The sequence below is a fragment of the Mixophyes fleayi genome, chromosome 4 (genome assembly GCF_038048845.1).
Source record: "Mixophyes fleayi isolate aMixFle1 chromosome 4, aMixFle1.hap1, whole genome shotgun sequence".
Taxonomy (NCBI): Eukaryota; Metazoa; Chordata; class Amphibia; order Anura; family Limnodynastidae; genus Mixophyes; species Mixophyes fleayi.
The window spans coordinates 174,773,243-174,797,480 of record NC_134405.1 but is presented as its reverse complement, the minus strand read 5'-3'; the positions used below and the strand labels follow the sequence as shown (position 1 = coordinate 174,797,480).

At 38.4% G+C, this 24,238-nt stretch overlaps 1 protein-coding gene across 2 annotated transcripts in view; it reads right to left on the bottom strand.

Moving 5' to 3' along the window:
• TAFA5 (TAFA chemokine like family member 5) overlaps window positions 1-24,238 on the bottom strand; it is a 474,858-nt gene that overhangs the window by 119,416 nt on the left and 331,204 nt on the right. For both annotated transcript variants that reach the window (XM_075208869.1, XM_075208870.1), the window contains exon 3: window positions 16,809-16,936. In XM_075208869.1, coding sequence (XP_075064970.1) covers window positions 16,809-16,936 — 128 coding nt within the window. The remainder of the gene's footprint in view (window positions 1-16,808; window positions 16,937-24,238) is intronic.

The following is a 24,238-nucleotide window of genomic DNA, read 5'->3' as shown; positions in this document are numbered from 1 at the left end:
TGATGTGCAAATTGGTCGTCCGACCTGGGTATAGGGGCGAAAGACTAAGCAAAGCATCTAGTAGCTGGCTCCCTCTGAAGTTTCCCTCAGGGATACTTTATCTATCTATCTATCTATCTATCTATCTATCTATCTATCTTTCTATCTATCTATCTATCTATCTATCTATCTATCTATCTATCCATCTATTATTTTACAGTACTAGTATAGCTATTATATATAGCTCATAGAGGAGCCTATTAACTATTTGCAGAAAAGATAATATTTATTATTATTTATTTTTATCCTTTATTTATACGATGTCACAAAGTGTCCGCAGTGCCATACAGAGAGCATAGGACAAAACAGAATACAGCATACAGGACAATATAATAAACAAAGTGCAGTTAAAATATCAACTCAGCTAAGAATAGGGTAAAGGGGTATAAGTGAATTTCAGAACACTTAGGAATTAGAAAAGGGAAGAAGGAGTGGTGGGAGTGAACTAAAGCAAGCTGAACCTGTGCCCAGGATCAGAGTCAGTGGTAGAGATGCAAAGGCAAGGAAGGTGAGGGGACCAAGGGCAGGGGCCTAGTGGTGAGGTGCAGAAATGAAGCTGGGCTGGTGCAAAGGTAACAGGAGGAGGGCACATGAATTAGATGGCCGTGCTCGAGGGTGCTAACAATCTAAAGCGAAGGAGCAAACCAACAGGAAACATTTAGTGGCAAGTCAGGGTGAGGGGACTAGAAATCTGAAGGAAGAGATAAACAGGAGTGGGTTGTATGAGGAGCAGAGGAAGAATGAGTGTGAGGTGTACTATGATTGAGTGAAGAAGATTCAGGAAGAGGCAGGTTGAGGAGGGCAGGGGAGAGTTTATAGAAGGGTAGACTTTCCTGAGCAGGTGAGTGTTAAGGGATCATTTGAAGTTTTGCAGGCTAGGGGATAGCCTGATAGACCAAGGGAGATTGTTCCAGAGAAGGGGACAGCAAGGGAGAAATCGTAAATGCTAAAGTGAGATTATTAATGGGAGGTGAGGCGACGGCCGATGACTAACCATAGAAGGTGAGAGGGAGTATGAATTTAGGTGAGGTTGGAGACATAAAGAGAAATGGAGTTAGAGAGGGCTTTGTAGGTGAGTGTGCAGAGGTTGAAAAGGATTCTGTAGTGGAGTGGGAGCCAGTACATTACCTGACAGAGGGTGGAGACAGATGTAGACCATGGAGAAAGATTAGCCTTGCTGTGGCATTGACTGAAGAGGAGCGAGACAGGTTCAGGGGAGACCAATAAGGAGGAGATTACAGTAATCAAGTTGGGAAATGATCAGAGAATTGATGAGAGTTTTGGTGACATCAATGGAGAGGAAGGGTGTTATACGAGCTATACCGTGGAGATAAAAGCAGCAAGATTGAATGAGGAATTGGACATGGGGGTTGAAAGAGAGGGAAAAGTCAAGGATGATACCCAGGCATCAAATTTGGGAAAAGAGGAGATATTGTTATTACCATTAGTGATAGAGAGGATGCGAGGAGAGGAGACTCTTGAAGAAGGGAAGATAGAAGTTTGGTTACTTTGAAATAATGTAATGTAAATATGAAATTAATGCTTCCAAACTAACAGTAAAGCTTTGTGTACAGATATTTTGTTAGCTCCATGTGCTTTGTGTACAGCTCAATAGTTGTCCTTGAAATAAACACAAAATACACAAAAACTAATGTGAGGCCAAAAAATATACAATTAGCGCAAAACTTGACAAAAACTCAATTAATTCCGGTAAGAAGTTAGATTTTTTGTCTTCGGATTATTATGTAATATTTTCACAAACACATTATGATAATGCAGTTTTCATTATGAGTGTCAAGGTCAGGATAAGTGTCTAACCAAGGTTTATTTATTCTTTTTCTAATAAATCTGAAAAGAACAAAACTGCTTCACTGTTAAAAAGTTAGAAATTAAGATGTCTTAAAGTTTGCATGGTTGTTTTTCAGAAAATTGGACTTATTTGATTACAAGTAAAGAAAAGATACTTTTAACATATGTTGTGTATATGAATAATCAAGTCAGACAGGAGGCGAGGGAAGGAGCAGATGTTGGGAAACAATCCAATATACCATAGAAACACTTATTAACATTTTTCTTTTTTCTTTTGTAAACAATACTGAGTGCACTTTTATTAATGATGTTAGTAGCCTTTCAGGTGATGGGTTATTACAACTACATAATGCCTACATATATATAACACAAAAAGGTCTTTATTTTTTTTCCACTGCATGAACTGTAAGCCAGATACAGTCTTATATTAAATGTATGGTGTGTTGGAGAAACTTAGAGAGACCAGAAGTGTGTCTATAAAAACATGCTTCCTGGTTATATGTCAAAAGAATGACAAGATGTTTTAAAGCCATTTAATTAGGTTGAACGTTGTTTACATACCTAGTAACTATGGAATATGTCGGCAGATGCTTTTGGTGTAAATGGAAACAGTGCAAGTCAATTGGTTTACACGCCCACTGTCTCTCAGTTGTATTAAATAAAAATAACGATTTGTAAGGTAACCAGAGTGCAACCTATTGCATCTATGCTGCCCTAGGAACAGGCCTATGTGAGCCTGTAGTTTGCTAGCATTATTTAGCTTTTTCATGAATCAACAAAGAAAACTGGTAGCCTTAAATAAACAAGACACTTAGGGCCTGATTGTCAGGAATCCACTAGGATGAGTGAGATCCTGCTGGTCTCGACTGGGATTGACTAGACTCCACCCAGAGGATGAGTGAGATCCTGCTAGTCTCGACTCTCTAGGGAAGTTCCCAGTGAGACGTGATAGAGAACTGGCACGAGAGATGAAGGTAATCCCCAAGTAGTACTAGTGGCAGGATGAGATGATGCTGGGAGGCAATATACTTGGAGAAGAAGAGAGCAGGAATCTGCGGCAGTTACCACTAACAAGTGGAGCAGGTAAGTGACGATCTAGAGAGAAGAGATCGATGATCCATGGCAGTTACCACTAACAAGTGGTGCAGGGAAGGTGAGATCAGTGACAGTACACTGGATAGGTAGCGGGTGATGATTCAGAGCAATTACCACTAACGAGTAAAAGAGGAAAGCAGAGATCAGCGACAATACACTGGATGGGAAGCGGGTGATGATCCACAGCAATTACCACTAACGAGTGGAATAGGTAAGCGGAGAATAGCGACAGTACACTGGATGGTTAGCGGGCAAACACAATGCGGAGGAGAGGGGAGCTGCTTCCAGGCTAGAAGTAGACACGAAGAACCAGCACTGATAGGTGAGGAGAGGAGCCTTATAAAGGGATGTCAGGAAGGTACAACCATTGGGGGAACAGAGCAGGCAGAACAGGTGGGACGATCTGCGCAAGCGCAGGACCGCCGCCGACATGACTGCCGGCGAGAAAAGCGAAGAATCAGAAGGAGGCTAGGCATGCCGGTCCTCGAGTGGTGGCTACAGAGGGCCAGCGTGTCACTGTACCCCCCCCCCATTTAAAGGTGGTCAGTGAACACCTAGGATCAGGTTTCCTGGGGAATTTAGCATGGAACTTCTTTAGAAGAAGAGGCGCATTGACATCAGATGCCCACACCCACGAACATTCCAATCCACAAGGTATTTTACTCCACCTTTAAAGTACTTGGAGTACAGGATCTGCTTAATCTCAAATTCCTCAGATTGTTGAAGTTGAGGATGAGCAGAAGAGGCAATGGGAGATGAGAAGCGATTAATGACAAGAGGCTTTAACAATGAAATGTGGAAGACATTAGCGATCTGGAGAGCTGAGGGAAGCTGGAGTTTAAAGCAAACAGGAGAGATAACTCGAGCAATCTTGTAGGGAAAAATATATAGAGGAGCAAATTTCATACATGGCACTTTGAGACGGATATTTTTGGTAGATAGCCAAACTCTGACACCAACTCTCAGGGGAGGAACGCCAAAAATTCAGGAATTCGAGGGTGTACACCATACACAATAGAGAATGGGGTCGCCGAGGTGGACTCATGAAAGACATTATTGTGCACGAATTCAGCCCAAGGTAACATATCGACCCAATTGTCCTGGTTAGCCGAAGAGAAAATTCTGAGTAAAGTCTCCAGATCCTAATTGACTCTATCTGTTTGGCCATTAATTTGAGGATGGTAAGGCGAGGAGAATTGTAGACAAATACCAAGAAGGTGACAGATCTCCAGAACTTAGAGACGAATTGGACTCCGCGATCCGAGGTGATTTCATAAGGGCAGCCATGGAGGCGGAATATCTCCTTCACGAAGTGCTGACCCAAAACCGCTGAGGAAGGTAGCCCAATCAAGGAAACAAAATGTGCCATTTTGGAAAAACGATAACCCAGATGGTATTACATTTTTTTGCTAGCAGGTACATCCGTGATGAAGTCCATAGAAATATGGGTCCAAGGCTTGGTTGGCAATGGGAGAGGATGAAGAAGACCCAGCTGAGGTTGACGAGGGTATTTGTGTTGAGCAGAAATCGCACACGTGGCTACAAAGTCCTTAGCTTCAGACTGATGCTTGGGCCACCAATACTGGCGAGAAATTAGCTCAAAGGTCTTCCGGGCTCCCAGATGTCCAGCAAAACGTGAGGCATGGAACCAGATCAAGAGTTCCTCCCGTAGGTATTACTCCCGCCTATGGAGTAATTCCTTTCAGGTGGCAGAAATTTGCGGGAATAAAAAGCACATGCATATAATTTCCCTTGACTAGACCTTTGAGATAGTACAGCTCCTACCCCAATAGTAGGGACATCGACTTCAAGAAAAAACGGGAGAGATAAGTCAGATTGTTTCAAAACGGGGGCAGAAGAATAGGCTTTCTTTAGGAAAGAGAAGGCCTCGACAGCCTCTGGTGACCAATGCTGGTTTTCGGGTCCTTTTCTGGTGAGAGCCATCAAAGGGGCCACGATGGTGGAGTACCCCGAGATAAATAGTAGTTGGCGAATCCAAGAAATTGCTGTATAGTCTTGAGGATGTTGGGACGAGGCCATTCCAGAATCGCCCAAACTTTTTCAGGATCCATCCAAAGTAATGAACCAGAGATGATGTAACCAAGAAATGGTAGTTCAGTAGCCTCGAAGGAGTATTTTTCCAACTTACAATAGAGGTGATTCTTACAAAGTTGAGTGAGAACCTCGGCAAGATGAAGACGATGAGACTGGAGATCCTTAGAAAAGATTAAAATATCATCAAGGTACACTACCACGGAACAATACAGGAGGTTACGGAAGATTTCATTAAAATAACTCTGAAACACGGCAGGGGCACTAAAAAGGCCGATAGGCATGACTAAATAGTCGTAGTGACCATCTCAGGTGTTGAACGCTGTCTTCCACTCATCACCAGCTCGTATTCTGATGAGGTTGTATGCCCCCCGGAGATCTAACTTGGAAAAAAACTTTTGCTCCTTTAATGCGTTCGAATAATTTGGTGATCAGCAGAATGGGGTAACGGTTTTTAATAGTGATGACGTTCAGACCCCTGTAGTTAATGCAAGGCCATAGGGTTCCATTCTGTTTCTTTATAAAGAAAAAACCGGCTCCCTCAGGAGAGGTGGAAGGTCTAATGAATCCTTGTTGCAGCTTTTCTATGATATAAGTCGCATTGCCTCGGTCTCCGATATGGAGTGGGGATAGACTCGTCCTCTAGGCGGAATTTTACTTGGAATTAAATCGATGGGACAGTCCCAGGTTTGGTGAGGAGGCAGTCGCTCAGCATATGACTTATTGAAGACATCAGAAAAGGAGGAATACAGGGAAGAAAGTGTGGAAGTGGAGGAATCCGATGAGGTATGAAGGGTCCTCAAAGATTTGATCTGAGTAAGACATCTCCCTGAGCAGGCTTTGTCCCAAGCCAAGATCTGAGAGGAGGACCAGTTCAAATGAGGTGAGTGAAGATGAAGCCAGGGTAAGCCTAGGATGAGAGGGCTAGTAGTTTGAGGAAGAATGAGAAATGAGATTTTCTCATAATGTAGGAACCCTACTTGTAAGGAGAGTAGTTTTGTACATCTATGAAAAAGACCGTTAGTCAGGCGAGCTACATCAATGCCGTAATAACAATAGGTTCTTTCAGTGGGACGGTAAGGAAAGCCAATTATTTCACTAGGAGTAGTGAAATAAAATTTCCGGCAGCACCAGAATCCAACATGGCACAAGTGCAGGCAGATTCAGAAACCCAATATAAGGTGATGGAAAAGGAGCAAGTCTTTCCAAACGAAAAATCCGGAGAGTGGTTGAACCTGACCTCTCCTTAGCAGGCTAAGGTCTGACATTTCTCGACCATTTAGGACACAATTTTAGGAGATGTCCAGAGTCGCCACAATAGATATATAATTTATTTGTCATTCTCCTCTCTCTTTCTTCGGGAGTTAGGCGTGAATGACCCAACTGCATGGGCTCATCGGAGGAGCTAGGAAGTTGGAACCGGGGAGCCAGCCGGAATGGCGGTCGGTTTAAGGTTTCCTTTTCAGAAACTCTTTCTTGGAACCTTATGTCTACTCTGTTACATAACGAAATTAGGGAATCCAAAGTAGCGGGCAGTTCCTGAGAATAAAGATCGTCCTTACCTTTTTCAGAGAGACCCTGCCAGAAGGTAGCTACCAGGGCCTTGTTGTTCCACTGAAGTTCAGAGGATAAAGTCCGGAATTCAATAACGTACTGGGCCACAGAACGTGATCCTTTGCATGACCGGAGGATATTGGAGGCTGAGGAGATGAGTCGCCCCGGCTCATCGAAGATTCTTCGGAATGTCGAGATAAAGACTGAAAAATCATTAAAGAGATTATTGTTTCGGCTCCCAAAGGGGAGAAATTACCACTAACAAGTGGAGCAAGTGAATGATGATCTGCGGCAACACACTAGAGAGAAGGGAGCGATGATCCACGGCAGTTATCACTAACAAGTGGAGCAGGGAAGCGAAGATCAGCGGCAGTACACTGGATAGGTAGTGGATGAGGATCCACAGCGATTACCACTAATGAGTCGAAAAGGTAAGCAGAGATCAGCGGCAGTATACTGGATAGGTAGCGGTTGATGATCCACAGCAATTACCACTAACGAGTAGAACAGGTAAGCGGAGATCAGCAATAGTAAACTGGATAGGTAGCGGGTGATGATCCATAGCAATTACCACTAACGAGTGGAACAGGCGAGCGGTGATCAGTGGCAGTACACTGGATAGGTAGCGGGTGATGATCCACAGCATTTACCACTGACGAGTGGGACAGGTAAGCAGAGATCAGCGGCAGTACACTGGATGGATAGCGGCCGAACACCAAAGCGAAGCGAAGAATCAGGAGGAGGGTAGGCATGCCGGTCCTCAAGTGGTGGCCGCAGGAGGCTGGCATGTGACACTGATGTAGAGCTGGATGCAATTTACACTTAAATTGCAAGTGTAAATTGCATCCCATAATTTATATCTTTAGATCAGTTGCAGACACGTTAGAGCATGTGTACGATACTGACATAACTAAGACTTAGATTAGCCCTATAACTGGTCCAAGAGATACGGCAGAAAAACAAGTAACTTTGAGACGCCCAGAGCTGATTTTGTATGTGGCTGTGAGCTTGGCATACCCTTACTATAAATTGACTACAGCCAAATGCTCCTTCTCTGTCCCATTCACTCCACGAATCCGTAGGCTGTAGTATGTGTCCTTTGTATACGAAGATGGAGCGGATAGGACTGCGCTTACTAGCGTATGGTCCGGGATCTGAGCATGCGCAGATTGGTTTTTGCTTTCGATACACTCAAAATCAGCAGACACAAACCATGATGACTGAGGTCCTTTACTTTTAAATTTACTCAAGCTGATATTAAATATTTTGGGGACATATAGGGCCTGATTCATCAAGGCACGTATCTGCATTTTGAGCACACGCCAGTAAATGCAGCCCTGTCCACTCTACTTCTGAATGCAAAGGACATTTGCTATAGCCTACAATTTTGGGGAGTGAACAGAGTGGGGAAGGGGCATTTGCTTTCTATGCATGCTATGACATGTGTTTGCATACAAGAGCAAGTGTAAAAATGCATTTTATATTCAGTAGACATTAACAACATATTAATAAATGTAATTCATGAGAAAAAATAATAACTTTTTATATTTTATCATAAATGCCTTCGCTATTAACTGGTGGCATTAATCCTATATATATATTTTTCTGTGTTTCTATTGCAAATTTATAATTCACGTAGGCTTCGGATGTATCCTGCAGTGCTTTGTATAGTAGAGCACAGCAGACCTACACCTAAACTCAACAGCGCACGTATCTTGAGATCCATGCCATGATGAATTCAGGAGTGCGCAGAGCAGATTTACATGTGTTTCAGAACAAACATATGTTGCGCTCAATATGTGTGCCGTGATGAATCAGTCCCATAGAATTTTCTATTGGTAACATACTGACATACATTTTTAGTTTATACTAAATAGTGACAAAAAACAATTTTAAATATTTAGAACGTTTAATTCTCCCAAGAATAGGGATACCAAATATGTGTGTTTTTAATGTAGGAAGTACTGAGTTTTAGTGGCATAAACAGGGAAATTAACAGCACTTTTAATTTTCTCTATTACTTCACTATTTTCACTTAAATAAGTCTACCCTGTTTAGTTGCTAACTATCCAGTGCAAGATACCAAGCCTGCCTTCCAAGAGAAAATCCCTTGTCATGTCACTGAGAATTCCTATAATAATGCTGAATTGAAAAAAAAGTGATCAGATTATAGTTCACAGACATTGTGGAATCAGAAACTAAACAAAATATTCCCTGGCATTGCACCCAATGTCTGTCATTGACATCCACTGTCATGAGATAGGGGTCACGCAGATGTAGGAACCCTTAGTATCCATTATGGCCCTCCAAAAGCTCGATCTGTGGCATGACACCACCATATTAGACATTTCTAGATGTCATTTTCCATGAAGGGGTTAACAGATATGTATACTAAGGATCTACAGTGTACGAGTAACTTCTCACCAAATATTGTCTGTAGCCCTCAGGTTTGGAATAAGAAAGTATAAAACGATGTGTTACCTTAGCTGCCAATGAAAGAATCATAACTTTTTCATCCATTACTGAACTGGCAGCAAAGTAGAAACACAACTTCACAGACTTGTGAACAGATTAGCCATCCACAAGGTAAGTTTGCAGGGAATTTCAAAATGATTTGTTCAAATACTAAACATAGTAAGAATGATTCTGTGTACAAAGCATGGGAACAAGATTTGGCATTGAAAATACCAATACAGAAATATTTCATCACTAATAGTTAAAAGAGGATTCAAATAAAGTATATCATTGTAAAGTAATTATCATCTTGAGAACAGTTACAGCGATATTAAACATTAGTTAATTTTTGGGGCTGTGAAATGTTCATACTGTAACTGTTTCTGTCACTAGTGGAAAATAAAAGATTGCACTTTTTATATTATTATTATTATTATTATTATTATTAATAATATTGTTATTATTGGTACAGCTAGATTATAAACTGCAGAGCTGCATAAACTGGAGTTTAAATACACACACAAACCAAAATATGGTACAGTTGGAGCAAAGCTTATTGCAGTGAACTGTACATCAAGTTTTGCAATTTTCAATTAAGTCTAGTCCAAGATAATCTCTCTGCTCCATCTGTGTGAACAACCAAGCACTGTGTGGAGCTTGCAATCCAACAATGTTTTTAGAATATTGAGTAAATGTGTATCCTGGCAAAAATAAAAGAAAAAGATATCTATTTGTCAATCTCTAAATTTACTTTACTGTATGTGCCTTTGCCTGCTTTAATATTAACACCATGTAGTTCAATTTTCACATGTGCGTCACACCAAATTTTGGAAAATCCTACATTACAAAAGGCAAAATATATTATTGCTAGCAAAAGGATTGATTTTCTGGGCTTAAGAATTAAACTTGAAAAATGAGAAAATACAATAGTGTGAATAAAGCATCCTTGCAGACACTATAAACCAAAAGTAATTCTAAACAGCACCACTGCTAATTATTTCAGGGAATTTAATCTTGTTTCAGAAAAATACACATGGTGAGTCCCTATATGAAAACCCACATGTGACGTCCCTGTGTAATGAACAAGAAGTCCCACATACCATTATACAAAAAGTACATTTCCATATGAGAATGCTGTATTAACCCCTTCATAGTTCTATCACATTCCGGGCCCGCCGATTACTCGGTTGGGTCCTGGGTCGCTCTGTGGGCGGTCTCTCTCGGATCCAGCACCATATTTGATTACGGTCTGCGCATGCGCAGTCCATCTTTTTGACAGTTCCCATTCACTTCCATTGGCAGACGCCTTCTGTTGGTTGCATTACTTAAGTCACCTCTTTTTCTTCATTCATTGCTAGTTCTTTGAGTCTCTCCTAGAGTGTGAACGTTTTCCCTGGCTCCTGTTTGCTTTGACAGCTATTTCTATGCTTCCAGCCTACCTATACCTGTAGGACACCACTGGCCGCAGTTTCGCTATTTACCCTGCACCAATACTGAGTACTCTATATTTCCTGGACCCCTTCCGCAAATGCTGTACTCCTCCTGGTCCAGCCCCAGTGTTCCCAAGCATATCTGAACCCAAGTGTACATTTAGCCACAGATCCGTATCCTCGTCTGTCCCTGTATTTTCTATTTAATATTACATGGACCTCTGTCGTAAACACTGTATTCCTCCTGGTCCAGCCCCAGTGCTCCCAAGCATGTCTGGATCCAAGTGCACATTTAGCTGCAGTTCCAAATCCTAGCCAGTACCTGTATTGTGTATTAAATAGTACCTGGACCTCTGCCACGAATGCTGTGCACCTCCTAATCCAGCTCCAGTGCTCCCAAGCATATTTGAACCCAAGTGTACCTTTAGCCACAGATCCATATCCTCATCTGTACCTGTATTTTCTATTTAAATTTACTTGGACCTCTGTCATAAACGTTGTATTCCTCCTGGTCCAGCCCCAGTGCTCCCAAGTATGTCTGGATCCAAGTGTATATTTAGCTGCAGATCCAAATCCTAGATAGTACCTGTATTGCATATTAAATAATACCTGGACCTCTGCAGCGAACGCTGTACACCTCCTAATCCAGTTCCAGTGCTCCCAAGCATATTTGGACCCAAGTGTACTTCTAGCTACAGACCCCTATTTTCCTTCAGTACCTTAACTGCCTATTGAATATTACCTGGGCCTCTGCCGCCAATGCTGTACTCCTCCTAAACCAGCTCCAGTGCTCCCAAGCATATCTGGATACAAGTGTACAGTACATTTAGCCGCAGATCCATATTCTCGCCAGTACCTGTATTGTCTATTAAATATCATCTGGACCTCTCCCGTGAATGCTGTATTCCTCCTGATCCAGCTTCACTGCTTTCTAGCATATCTGGACCTAAGTTTGCATCTAGTTGCAGATGCTATTTCCTCCAGCTTCAGTATTCTGTACTAACCATTTCCTGGACCTCTGTCGCTGCCGCTGATCCAGTTTGTGTGCTTCCCAGCATACCTGGACCTATTACTTACCTGGTCGTAGATCCCAGTTCCTCTAATACCTGAAGTCCTACTTTGTGCATCATATTCTCTACTCCAACCACTCCACTAGATCTCACTTAACACCAACTAGGAGGGCCGTGACCAGCAGTGCGACAGCAGCCAAGCCCATATCCCCTTGCGGGGGTCACTGGTGAAAATATCTTGTGTCGTTAGACTTCAAGCCTCCTGGGAGGTAGTGTCAAATAAGGCAGCTCTAAGGGTCCTATCTGTCCCCGGATTTGTAATGGTCATGGTCAAACCACATTTCACAGTTTTCTATACATTTGTTAAACTTAAAATCATTTTAACTGCTTTGCGTAGACTAGTGCATCATATTTGGAGGCATAGATAGTGCTTTCTTAGTAGCAAGAAAAATAAGTAACTTTTTTTTATTTTAGGTGAATTCTAAAGAGAAAAAACATGTTACATTTACCAAAGCAATATACTTTCCATATTATTTTCATATGGTAGTTCCTTGTGCCCAATTAGTGCAATCCTAGAAAGTTCCCATAATTCGTAATTGTCTTATTGCTCTAAGTATAGGGATACCAAACATGCTTATGCTATATTAAATATGATAAACATATATAGCATACCAATAAAAGTAGATTTTGTACTTTTCAATTTTGATTTTAACCATGTAACGTGTCCCAGGTCTCCCCTATTGTCAACAATGGTCAATTCAATGTATTCTAGATCTAATAATAGAAAGTGGCATGCCAGTCACTGTTAGATGCATGTTACATTGCATCTATTGGTGTTGACAAGTAAGGGAGACCTGAGACAGATTTCCCTTGCATCACCATGGGTTTCTCTAAACATACAGAAATTCCCAGGTGAGTCCCTGGACCAGACTTCTAAATTAAGCTTTACATAACACTCAATTTGAATCTTAAATTGAGAAATTGGGTGGCCAGGAATTTTAAGTACTGAAACCCAAGCATATCATTGACAGTCAGGTTTCCATTGGAGCCTTGTGCTGGAGCACCTAAGTCTGCTCAGTCAAAGTCACGTCTGTCACCAATATTTATGCAGTGTCAGAAGGGAAGGTGTTAAAGTACAGATAACACTTAGGGCTAGATTTACTAAGCTGTGAGTTTGAAAAAGTGGGGATGTTGCCTATAGCAACCAATCAGATTCTAGCTTTCATTTATTTAGTACCTTGTACAAAATGACAGCTAGAATCTGATTGGTTGCTATAGGCAACATCCCCACTTTTGAAACCCGCAGCTTAGTAAATCTAGCCCTTAGACTGTGTTTGATCAGTATAAGAGCCCAGTGCATTGCTTTATGCTTTTGACTGTAGTGACACTCCAAACCAAAAGATTTATGTTTGCTGGAGTTCCCTCAAATAGACTGTCTCCAGCATCAGACATGTTCTTTCATAAAATGAGTTGCTAGCACCTGCTGCAAAGATCTAAATACTTAATGTACAGATGCTGTAGCAGCACTGCACAGTTGATTTATTCTCACTAAGTCACTGGCTATGGTCATTTGTTATATGCATTTTGAACAAAGAATCATTATAATTGTTAGCTAAATATAAGAATTAGAATTGCAATATTACTCATTAAATGTTTGGTGATAATAAAATCTTCCAAATTCCAAACAAGAAACAATGTTATTTCCATTGGTATATTTGAAACTACTTTTTAAAATGAATGTTTGTTTAATTTTAATAAAAGTAAATGTATAAATGTTGTTTCATATTGAGATGCATTTGACACCATACACTCCATGCACCAGTTTAACAGGAGTTTCTCATCACTAATCTGTAATACTTGGACTGGCATGTGATGCCCTATTCTATCTCACATCCAGGAGAAGTCTGACCTGAAATACTCTGTGCCGATGTTAAGACTAATGTAGTGGCTAGAGATTATTCTAATCCTGCACACTACATCTGCTGCTCACCCGTATGTACCCAAATTAAAAGAATGACAAATCAAACACACCTAAACATGTTGGGCCTGAGTCATTAAGGAGAGCAAAACATAAAAAAGGAGTAACATTTGCACCTGGGCAAAACCATGTTGATTGGAGGGGGAGGTAAATTTAAAATGTGGGAACAGATTTATAGTTGGGGTAGGACATGTCCTAGATCAACTTTAAGTTTCAGTGTAGAAGTAAGCTATCAAGTATTTGTGTGCTAGATGAAAAAACAGACAGTATTTAACTTATGTGCAAAATAATAAACTAATTTGCACCCCTTGCATTGTAAAATGGGTTGTCCCAGAGAACATTTACTCCTTTTTTGCCTTAATGACTCAGGCCCGTTGTGTTGTGGCTCTTGCCTATGTGGCTTCAACCTGAGACATAGTAGAGCACTGTTAACTATTCTGCAATCAGATTATGACATTATGCAGTCTACTTTTCAATAATATATTCGTTATATCAATAACTGTAGTAATATCATGGGGTGTAATAAAACTCATAACAACCAGCTGTGTCATATTATAAATAGAACTCACAGGGTGCAAGTTATTTTTATTACTTTCATTGCATTGTGTTTGTTTTAAATTTGGAAAGATGTGATCACTTACAATGAGCACAATATAAACACGGTTTAATCTCTAGGTAAAACTAATTTAATTTCTAGCTCAAATAGCATGTGATTGTGCTAATAGAGAGGTCTGCCTTATTGCTTAATCTGTAAATAAGGTCTATTAAGATAGTCACTTCCCTTCTCAAATGTAGATTGTTGGTATATTTTACTAGCTAAGCATGAAAATTTGTGTCAGAGTGATTACACCTTTTATCTACTGTGAGCTCTCTTTTTAGGTTCTTGATACTCTTTAATTTCCCACTTCAGCTAATTTAACAATAAAATTACAGAGGTTTAGCGAGGTTAGCTACTAAGGAAGTGAAGCATGAATGCTTTTTAAGTTCAATTCAATGAAATCACATAATCTAAAAGTAAGAATTCATTAAATAACAATTAGGCAGAAATGGATCATTGGCAAAATATATACAGTTTGATAATAAAATTAATTTATTTTCTCAATGGTATAGAACATTTGATAATGCAACAAATAAGATTAGATTTTTGAGGTTCATTTACTCTGTGTTAATTGAGATACAGGGAAAAGATGACTGATCATATAACCACATGTTGGCAACATTGAGTAGACATAATTTTTGTTATCAGTGTTTTTAATGCTTCGTGTGCTCCTGAAACAAGATAAATACTAGGCACTAATGTGCCCTTCACTTGCTGAAAAACGTAAAACAAGTATTATTGTTGCATTGCATTGCTAATGGACTTATCCTGATGGTGAATTAACAAAATCAATATGATATCTTACTCTAACCAATCTGTAGCTAAATGTACTGTATATTTTCAAAAATAATTCTCGAATGGAAGATAGAAACAACAGGTAACTGTGGTGGGCTTGATTCATTACGGGTCATAAATGCCTATATGTGCCGTATTTTGCGTTTAATTTGCTGTGTATGCCCAGAAATGGACCATATGCCAGTGAACGGAAAGTACATCCAATTCATCTATAAATGCAAAGGACAATTATGACAGTTTACGATTTCATAAGCAGAACTGGGAGGAGAAGGGGGCGTATGCACGTCGTCAATGTACAGTAAGGTAGTGCCAAGCTACAGCTCCCTCAGCAGCCTCCAATTCATACTTTGGGCATCTCTCAGGTATGTGTTTTCAGTCAAATCACTTGCACCGGTTACAGGTAATTGCCAATTGAGAGTTGGCACTCACCTATGCATGCTAGAACATGTGTTTGAAATCAAGAACAACTGTGAAAATGCATTTTTGTACAGTAGATATTAATTATATCATGATAAATGTATTTCATGGAAAACATTTTTTTTTTTGTCATTAATGGCTACAATATTAACAGGTGACTTTAACTAAATACTTATTTTTCCTTCTGTGCAGTCTGCTGGGACATTTTGTTCCACATATGTATTGTATGTATCTAGCAGTGTGTTGTGTCTGTCTCAATACACACTAAGTGATATATAAGTAGAGAATAACTAAACAAATCACCAAGAGACGTTTCTTCAGATACACTTCTAGTTAAATAGAGATGTGCGTATGCCCGAATTACGTGCATTTTTTTTAAAAACGTACAATACGTTAGTTTTGCATGCCTTAACGAATCACGTTCTGGTATGTTTAAAGTAGAACAGTTGTATATTAAAATCCCTGTCAGCTTTTAATAAATAGTCTGCTTTGATAGTCTCTGACAGGCTCTGTCAAAGATAGAAGGCACTTCTAAATATGTTCAGTAACAGATGAGCTACATCTTTGCTGTTGCATTTGTTATGACCAATTATTGTATGGAATGTCTTGTTTTTTTTTTTTTTACCACAAATTGCTTCTATGCAAATAATACACAACATCAATCAAATAAACTAAAAATGGGAATTTCAAAATGCATAATATTCCAATCGACGTCAGTTTTTGATAATGTCCTGGTACAAGGTAAAATGTTTGCATATGTCATTCACCAAATAGTGTCAGATGTTTAATATCTATGCTAATAAATAGAGCTGTGCAAAGCTGTAAGATTTGAGTTTCTGCAAATTTTATTGATTCTGAGTTGCCATCATTTTGTGAGGATTGCGCTAATAAAATAAATTACATTATAAAACAAAATTATCTTGGAAAAATGTCTTCTTTGAACAACAAATTGTATTTAAAATGATCAATAAAATGATGCTTAACAGATGTACATTATAAATTACTTCCTAAACCCTTCTAATGATTTAATGGTTTGTTTCAAGTATTGTATTTTAACCAATATATTTTAACTAATATATGTTTATTACACATCTCTGTCTTTGAATTATTGTGCTTCAAAATATGCCTTTCTGCAGATTGTAAACTTTTCAAACTTGTGATAATAATGGTAATATTTACTCTTTCAGCCCAATAACATTTCATCAGTGGTATAGAGACATTATACGTAATAGGATCAGGGCCAAATTTGAAGAAAGGCCACATAGATCAGTGTCTAAGGAGGCAGGTGTGCAGTGGTAGCATTTTGGACATCATTACCCTTTCTTGTTTTATTTTGTATACAAATAATATATTATTTACATAACATAAAATTTAAATATGACCTTAATCAGGGCTGAATTATTTACATTTATTCATTTAATACAGATAACTGTGGGGGCTAGATGTATATTATGGCACAGAAAAAATGTCCTAGAGAAAAAAAACATATAAACTCACACCTGAAGGCAGATATAACATGAGCAATGTAATGTTTTTAGGCTTGATTTTTCATCAAATTTTACACCTGTTATACTTACCGTAGTTGTCTTTATTCGCCCACCAGGTTGCGTACAGGTCCAGCCTGATTTATTGATTAATAAATCACAGCCTTCTCCTTCTAAACATGGAAGCATTTCGCACCACTGTTTTGTTCTTATAATACGTGCTGTAAAAAAGGGAAAAAGCAACATAATAAGGATTTTGTGCTGCTTAAATTGCTATTTTAATCTTTACAATTATCCACCCTTATGATAGCTAGCTCAATGAAAAAGATTTGGTTACAGATTTCTCTTAGTTAAAATAAGTGTTTGCAATTAACAAATGAAACATATTTGGACACTACACTAATAATTTATTGCAATTCTTAATTTCACATTTTCATGCTGCTGTAGGTTCATCTGTACATATATATTTCCTGAACAGAAGATCCATCCTGCTATCTGGGAACTGAGCTTCCTATTTGGATGGAGGAGAAGCTTCAACAACCCTGCTAGTCGTTTAAAAAAAAAAAAAAACTAGACCGGGCATGTGTGAGGATCTCTTTCTCAAGACCATAAAAAGTAGAACAGGATTATACATAGATCACAGTTAAGAAAGATATTTGCTATTTACCTTATTTCACATAAAAGTAAATCCACCTAAAAGTGCTTTTTTAGGGGCAGATTCAAATAGCTGTGTTTTTCGCATTTTCATCATTTATGCGGTAAAATGTGCTGCTCACTTTTGCTCGCACCTCTGTGAGGCACGAGTTAAAGTGAGCAGTACTTTCATTAAAAAAAAAATCACTTTGCAGTGTATCGCGGCCCTTCCAGGAAACTACGTTTTTTGTAGAATCGAATCTACCCCTTAGTTTTGGGTGAAAATACTTGGGTGAGTTGACAGTGCAGTACATGTTACCATTCAGAATATCTCATGATAGCTTGTCAGACCATATTGTAATTTCACTGTGAGCTAAAGACACACAAACCTTTTTTATTCATGGGAACACATTTTAAAGGCTAAAATTAGTTAACGTTGTGGAAACTTCAATGATAGTTTTCACATGATTAATCAGTCCACCATTAATTTTCACATATTGATGGTCATTTATTAACTGTAAAAGTTATATGCACTATACATCTATTTTTGCACAATTGCCTTATGCTATCACATAATGGTGCCCCAAGTCATTCATTTTAGCTTGATCATTTTACAACAGATTTCCAGACTTTTATAACATTTTCTGGTGGAATATTTTCCAAGCTCATTTATGAGTCCATAAAGCCCTGCACCTTAACAATCTCTACCACTGGTATCTCATTTAAATAAATAATCCTGTTTCAACATATCTAGTTTATCTTTAGGTTCAACTATTGTCTAGCCTGGAGGTGGAACTAGCAAGCTGTTGGCCTCAGAGCAGGGAGGCGGAGAGGAGGGAACCAGGGCCCCAACTCTCTGCATCTGCCAAGCAGCAGGCCCTATTACATCCATGGGCCCCAATGCACCACACCTGACACACCAGTGGTAGTTCCACCACTGGTCTAGCCTGTAGCAGCAAGAAATGTTAATCCCACCCACCCATGTCCACACATCATAATATGTGACATTCCATAATGGCCTCTATCTTGATGGGCAGGTTCATGTTTGGTCTTATATACGACCTGTGAATGCTGATTTGTGATGTTGTAATGACATTGGCAGCACCAGGCATGTGTAATGGCTTCATAAATAACCCCATTGTATCAGAAGTTGACTTGGTTAGAATAAGACGTGCATGTATCATGTCACATGATGCAAAGCATTGTGGAAACAGTAATGTGTCATATCAATAGCCCTCTTCTTCATCTTCCTATCATCTTTTCTGTCGTTGTATGCAGGACAGAATATTCACAGTCCTTGTGGAAAAAAAGAATTATACTAGATTGGACAAAAACCTGCAAAACACGGAAAAGCTTATTACAGCCTTGGTCGAAAATATGTAGGAGATGAAAAATCCTTGGTGATAATTTATGAATGGGCTGGACAGTGGATTCCTTTACAAGGCTGTAATGATAAATAATAGAGCGACCTATTTTACATTTGCCCCACACCCACCAAAATTTTCCAGATTTTTGCTTGCATAACTCTTATTAAGGTATTAATTAACTAAGGAAAGTATGAGGACAAAGGGCAATCGTTATTTCAAATGCCATTTTAGCAATTTTTCAACATCAATTTAATTACTCTGTGGCACAAGCCAGGCATATTACCCATGCCTAAGTTGTGTTTTTAGCATCCCATTAAACATATTGGTTGCTCCTCCCCCAACTTCAAGCTGATGTTAAAAGAAAGATCTTTTTTTCATGATGCAAACACTTTTTGCCGCTGTGCATAGCAGAATCTAACCTATCTGTAACACTTGTACCTCATTTAAGTCCCCTTACTTGCAGAAACAAATCTATTTGCTTGTGATGTTGTGTTGCATTTGTGTGGCATTGCTCTTAGGTTATTATGCATGTGAAATGCCATACCTTGCCTCTCATCCAGAGAAACCATTTATACCCATTCAAAAACGAACATCTTTTCATGCAACGGTGTATACAATGGCATTCATGTTAGTGCAATCACGTAAAAGTAAACACAGATTGCCACAATAGAAAATTACAACTTTGACAGTCCATTATAATACACCAGTCATTTAAAAAGTTAAATTTAAATGGAGCTATTCCCTTTCTATTCTATTTATAATCAGTAGAATGTTAATTTGTGCTATGAACTATAATGCATTACATAATTTCTTACAATCTCAGTGTACATTGCAATTCTCCCAATGTTCACCAGAATATAATCGGTTAAATGCATTTTTAAACCTGATCAATGCTCCATATGGTACCAGATTTCACTTGAGTCCTTTGACCATCTTGCTTTCTACTTAAACTAGTGTTGTCAAAATATGTGTGTTTGGATAGCTTTGAACACCACATTTGCTGATCATTCATTCATACAGTCACCAACTGCCAGCACCATGGTAAATCTCCCAAGTGGGATGCAGCATATTTTTTCAATTTTTTTTTTACTACAAAAAGTGAGATAAACCTTGTCAGACAGCTATAAATTTGAACAGTGATATCCTCCTAGTAAGATATGAATGATTAAAATACACACACAATCTTCCATAAATCCTACTTACATTATCTGAGCAAGGAATTAAAAAGAATGTGTTTTATTGATGACAGCTGAAATGGTGAGGTTTACGAATATAAAACACTGTATGTTGATGGCTTTTTTTTTAGAAGAGTGAAATTAAAAATGTAATTATTACAAGTGTAAATATATATTACTTCTACTATTCTATCTCTAGAGGGAATTTTAGAGCAACAAAAATGAATCAATGTCTTTTGTCTAAGCAACAAATTAAGTAGTAATTATACTGTGATAGCACCTGAGCCCCAAGGATTCATGCACTTTATGTGAATGCAAAGAAACATTACTTTATATCATTTTGCACTCACAGTTCTTATGTTATTGTTTATGTTTTTCTTCTCTCATTGTTATGATATTTCTTTGTTTGGTGACATCTTACACTTACACAAAAACTATCCATTCACATACTGTAACAGCCATAGCTAGGATTTCTTTATTTCCATAAATATGCATGTTACAACAAGTGCATCTAACTCACATTCATTTTGCACTATAGAGTAACACCCAGCTATGCAAAAAGAAATATTATATCCATAAATTCATAGATACAGACTTATAGTTTGTTTGTGCTGCCTCAATATCCCACAGCAGCCACAAAACGCCTTACTATGAGCATGAACATTGAGGGGAAAATATAGAGTTGGACTCAAATTGTGTTTTGGGCGTATAATACACTTTTTTGGTTTTCAACATGGACACAAAGCACTAGTTTTGCTTTTGCCCTATGTAGTGAACCTAGAGGAAATACAGCTATAATGATTAACCAATAATATAACTGAGGGGAATAAGGCCTAATCATAACTGTAGTTTAAATATGGTATATCAAATCAATTCATTGATAAATTGAGTTACTATGGTGTAAAATATGAAGTCAGAGTATCTAGTGTGTGTTTACTTGGTGCTTCTGCCGACCTCTATGTTAAAAGATGAAAGCACCACTTTCAGGGGAAGCTGAGCAGCTTCAAAGGCCCCCTGGAGTGAGCTACATCCTGACACAGGAGAAATGTTTAAAACTTAAAGAGACATTGGACAGACATATGGGAGCCGTTCACAGTTTGTGGTCTTACACAAGGAAACCACGTGAGGAATTGCTATATTTTTTACAGGCAAATATATTTCAATTTCAAAAATACCACTTAAAATCAATAAAAGTAGTGATCAACCACATTCATAAATAACATGATGATGGGCACTCCATACGTCAAATAAAGCATTCTGTCACACAGAGACATTAAGGAAATGAGTATAAGCTTAACTAACACACTGGACCTAGGCCTGTTAGTATCAATAAATTGGTATATTCGTAGTGGATCTATTAATAATAAAATTGGGTCTGCATGACACTCCACAGGAAAGTTAGGTCTATTAGTACAATTGAGTATTAAAACAAGGAATATGCAATTTGTGGTTGTAAATAGTGTCACAGACCACAACTCCCTGGAGGTGGGGAAAGGTGTAAGAGTATACCAAAAGGAAAAGAAAAAGGCAGGTGACTGAGGGGCACTCAGAACAATGGATGAGTGTATTTATTTAAATAAAATTCAATTTTATTGATATGCATTAAAATCTATTTGATAATTCATCCTATACCCAAAAGCTGGCGAAATATTAAAACCAAAAACAAAAACAAAAATGGATAAAATTGCAGATCCACTGCAAACTTAGCTCGGTGGTCCTATATTGGTTAATAGGTTCTAAATAGAAAGTATTGCTAATGTAGGTTAATATATAGATGTATTGGTAACAAGGAAAATAATATATATGTTTCTTTGCTAAGGGTTCCCTAATAGCAAATAAATCTCCTATATTGTCTCCAATGATGCATTAGGTCTCTAACAAGATGTCTATGTAATTGAGAGAAACCCCTAGTGATGACTTATAAATAGCTATCTAATGAGCTATAGGGTTAATATATCTCTGAGAGAGTATAATATATGTACATAAATCGTTTCAAGGAGTTGCGTGGACACCCTAATATAAGAACGCTGAGTAGATCAATATGAATCTCCCTAAATGCCCTCTATTTCTGTGAAGAGAAATCTCTAAATCATGGGGTAGGGGAGATGGTCTGAACGTTTCCTAAACAATTATAGATAACAAGCAAAATGGTATATAAGTTTCCTTTCTAAGGGTTCCCTAGTAGCAAATGAATCTCCTATATTGTCTCCAATGATAAATTATATCTCTAACAAGATATCTATGTAATTGAGAGAAACCCCTAGTGATGACTTATAAATAGCTATCTAATGAGCTATAGGGTTAATATATCTCTGAGTGAATGTGATATATGAACATAGAGTCAATACAAGGAGTTGCGTGGACACCCTGATATGAGAGCGCTAAATAAACCAATATAAGTCTCCCTAAATATCCTCTATTTCTTGTAAAGAGAAATCCCTTTATCATGGGGTAGGGGAGATGGTCTTAGCGTTTCCTACTAAATTAGCATGTTGACACACAGAGCTAAGAAACGCCAACGCGCGTTTCGCTTATCAGCTTTATCAAGACCATCTTCCCTACCCCATGATAAAGGGATTTCTCTTTACAAGAAATAGAGGGCATTTAGGGAGATTCATATTGATCTACTCAGCGTTCTTATATTAGGGTGTCCACGCAACTCCTTGAAACGATTTATGTACATATATTATACTCTCTAAGAGATATATTAACCCTATAGCTCATTAGATAGCTATTTATAAGTCACCACTAGGGGTTTCTCTCAATTACATAGACATCTTGTTAGAGACATAATGCATCATTGGAGACAATATAGGAGATTTATTTGCTATTAGGGAACCCTTAGCAAAGAAACATATATATTATTTTCCTTGTTACCAATACATCTATATAATAACCTACATTAGCGATACTTTCTATTTAGAACCTATTAACCAATATAGGACCACCGAGCTAAGTTTGCAGTGGATCTGCAATTTTATCCATTTTTGTTTTTGTTTTTGTTTTTAATATTTCGCCAGCTTTTGGGTATAGGATGAATTATCAAATAAATTTTAATGCATATCAATAAAATTGAATTTTATTTAAATAAATACACTCATCCATTGTTCTGAGTGCCCCTCAGTCACCTGCCTTTTTCTTTTCCTTTTGGTATACATTGCATTTCAGGTGTATGGGTGCACCGTTCAGGATGTTGTTTACTATATTATAAACATCCTGTTTTTGATAGGCTATAATATATTAGAGATCCTATCAATAGACCTTGGTGTGAGATTTGCCTAGTGCGGATATCTCTCTCTCTTTACAAAGGTGTAAGAGTATCTTTAAAAAGCTGAGACTAGTTACAAGAAGCTGTCAACTCTTTGCGTTCAATCTAACTGAAGGACTGTCCATCTCTTCTGCCTGACTCAGGCATCTAGATTATTATACGTAAGTTATGCTCTGTACTTTCATTCCATTTGTTTTTATAACTGTTATGCAATTTTTTATTTGTATGTCAATTGTTTATTAATTGCTTTCATAATCTGTAAGCACTGTACCTTTTGTATATTAAATCTAAGAATTAATAAGTGCTGTCCTTATTGCTCTAAACGAATTCACTGCCTGTTTAAGAGAGATAGATTACTTGGCTGGGTTAACCCTTTGGATATCAGTGTGTGAAGTGTTAACTATTTTAGCTACCAGAGCACACAGTGTGCGCAATTGGTTAAGTCATAGGTTTGCTACGGGCCTTATACGTAGATGGTGGCAGTTGCGGAGAGGGGGGGAAGTGTGTTTCTGTGTTCGGTAAGGGACCAGCTAAATCTGTTGCCTCAGAGAGAGGTGAGTGGGAGGTTTAGGCTGGAATCCTGTGTGTTCCCTTACAGTAAGCTTCCAAGCCATGAGTGCGCAGATTTTGGTTTGTGATCGGTAAAGGTAGTCAAGAGGGGTTTCCTGACAAAACATAGTTTGCCCAAAAGTAGTCACATGAGGATGCAAAATAACATTTGTGCTCTGAGATTCTATGTTTGTACTTCAAGTTTCAAGTTTCTTAAGTGAATTCTGATTCCTGCACAACACTTCCTATTTAGCACTTTCACTGATGCAGTCACATGCATTTAGGTTTACACTGCTCAGCCCGCACACTGCACATATTTGTAAGGTTACATATAGTTTATACACATCTTGAAAAATGTATCCTAAGTAGGTAATAAATGCGTTTGTTGGTGTCATTTATATTATAAAAATTAAATTTGTTTTACATGACACAGATATGTCTATCAGCTCATCTAGACTTTTAAATATATTTTTATTAAAATAAATAGTGCAGTAGGCGTGGTTGCAGAATGTAGGAATATACTTTATCTTT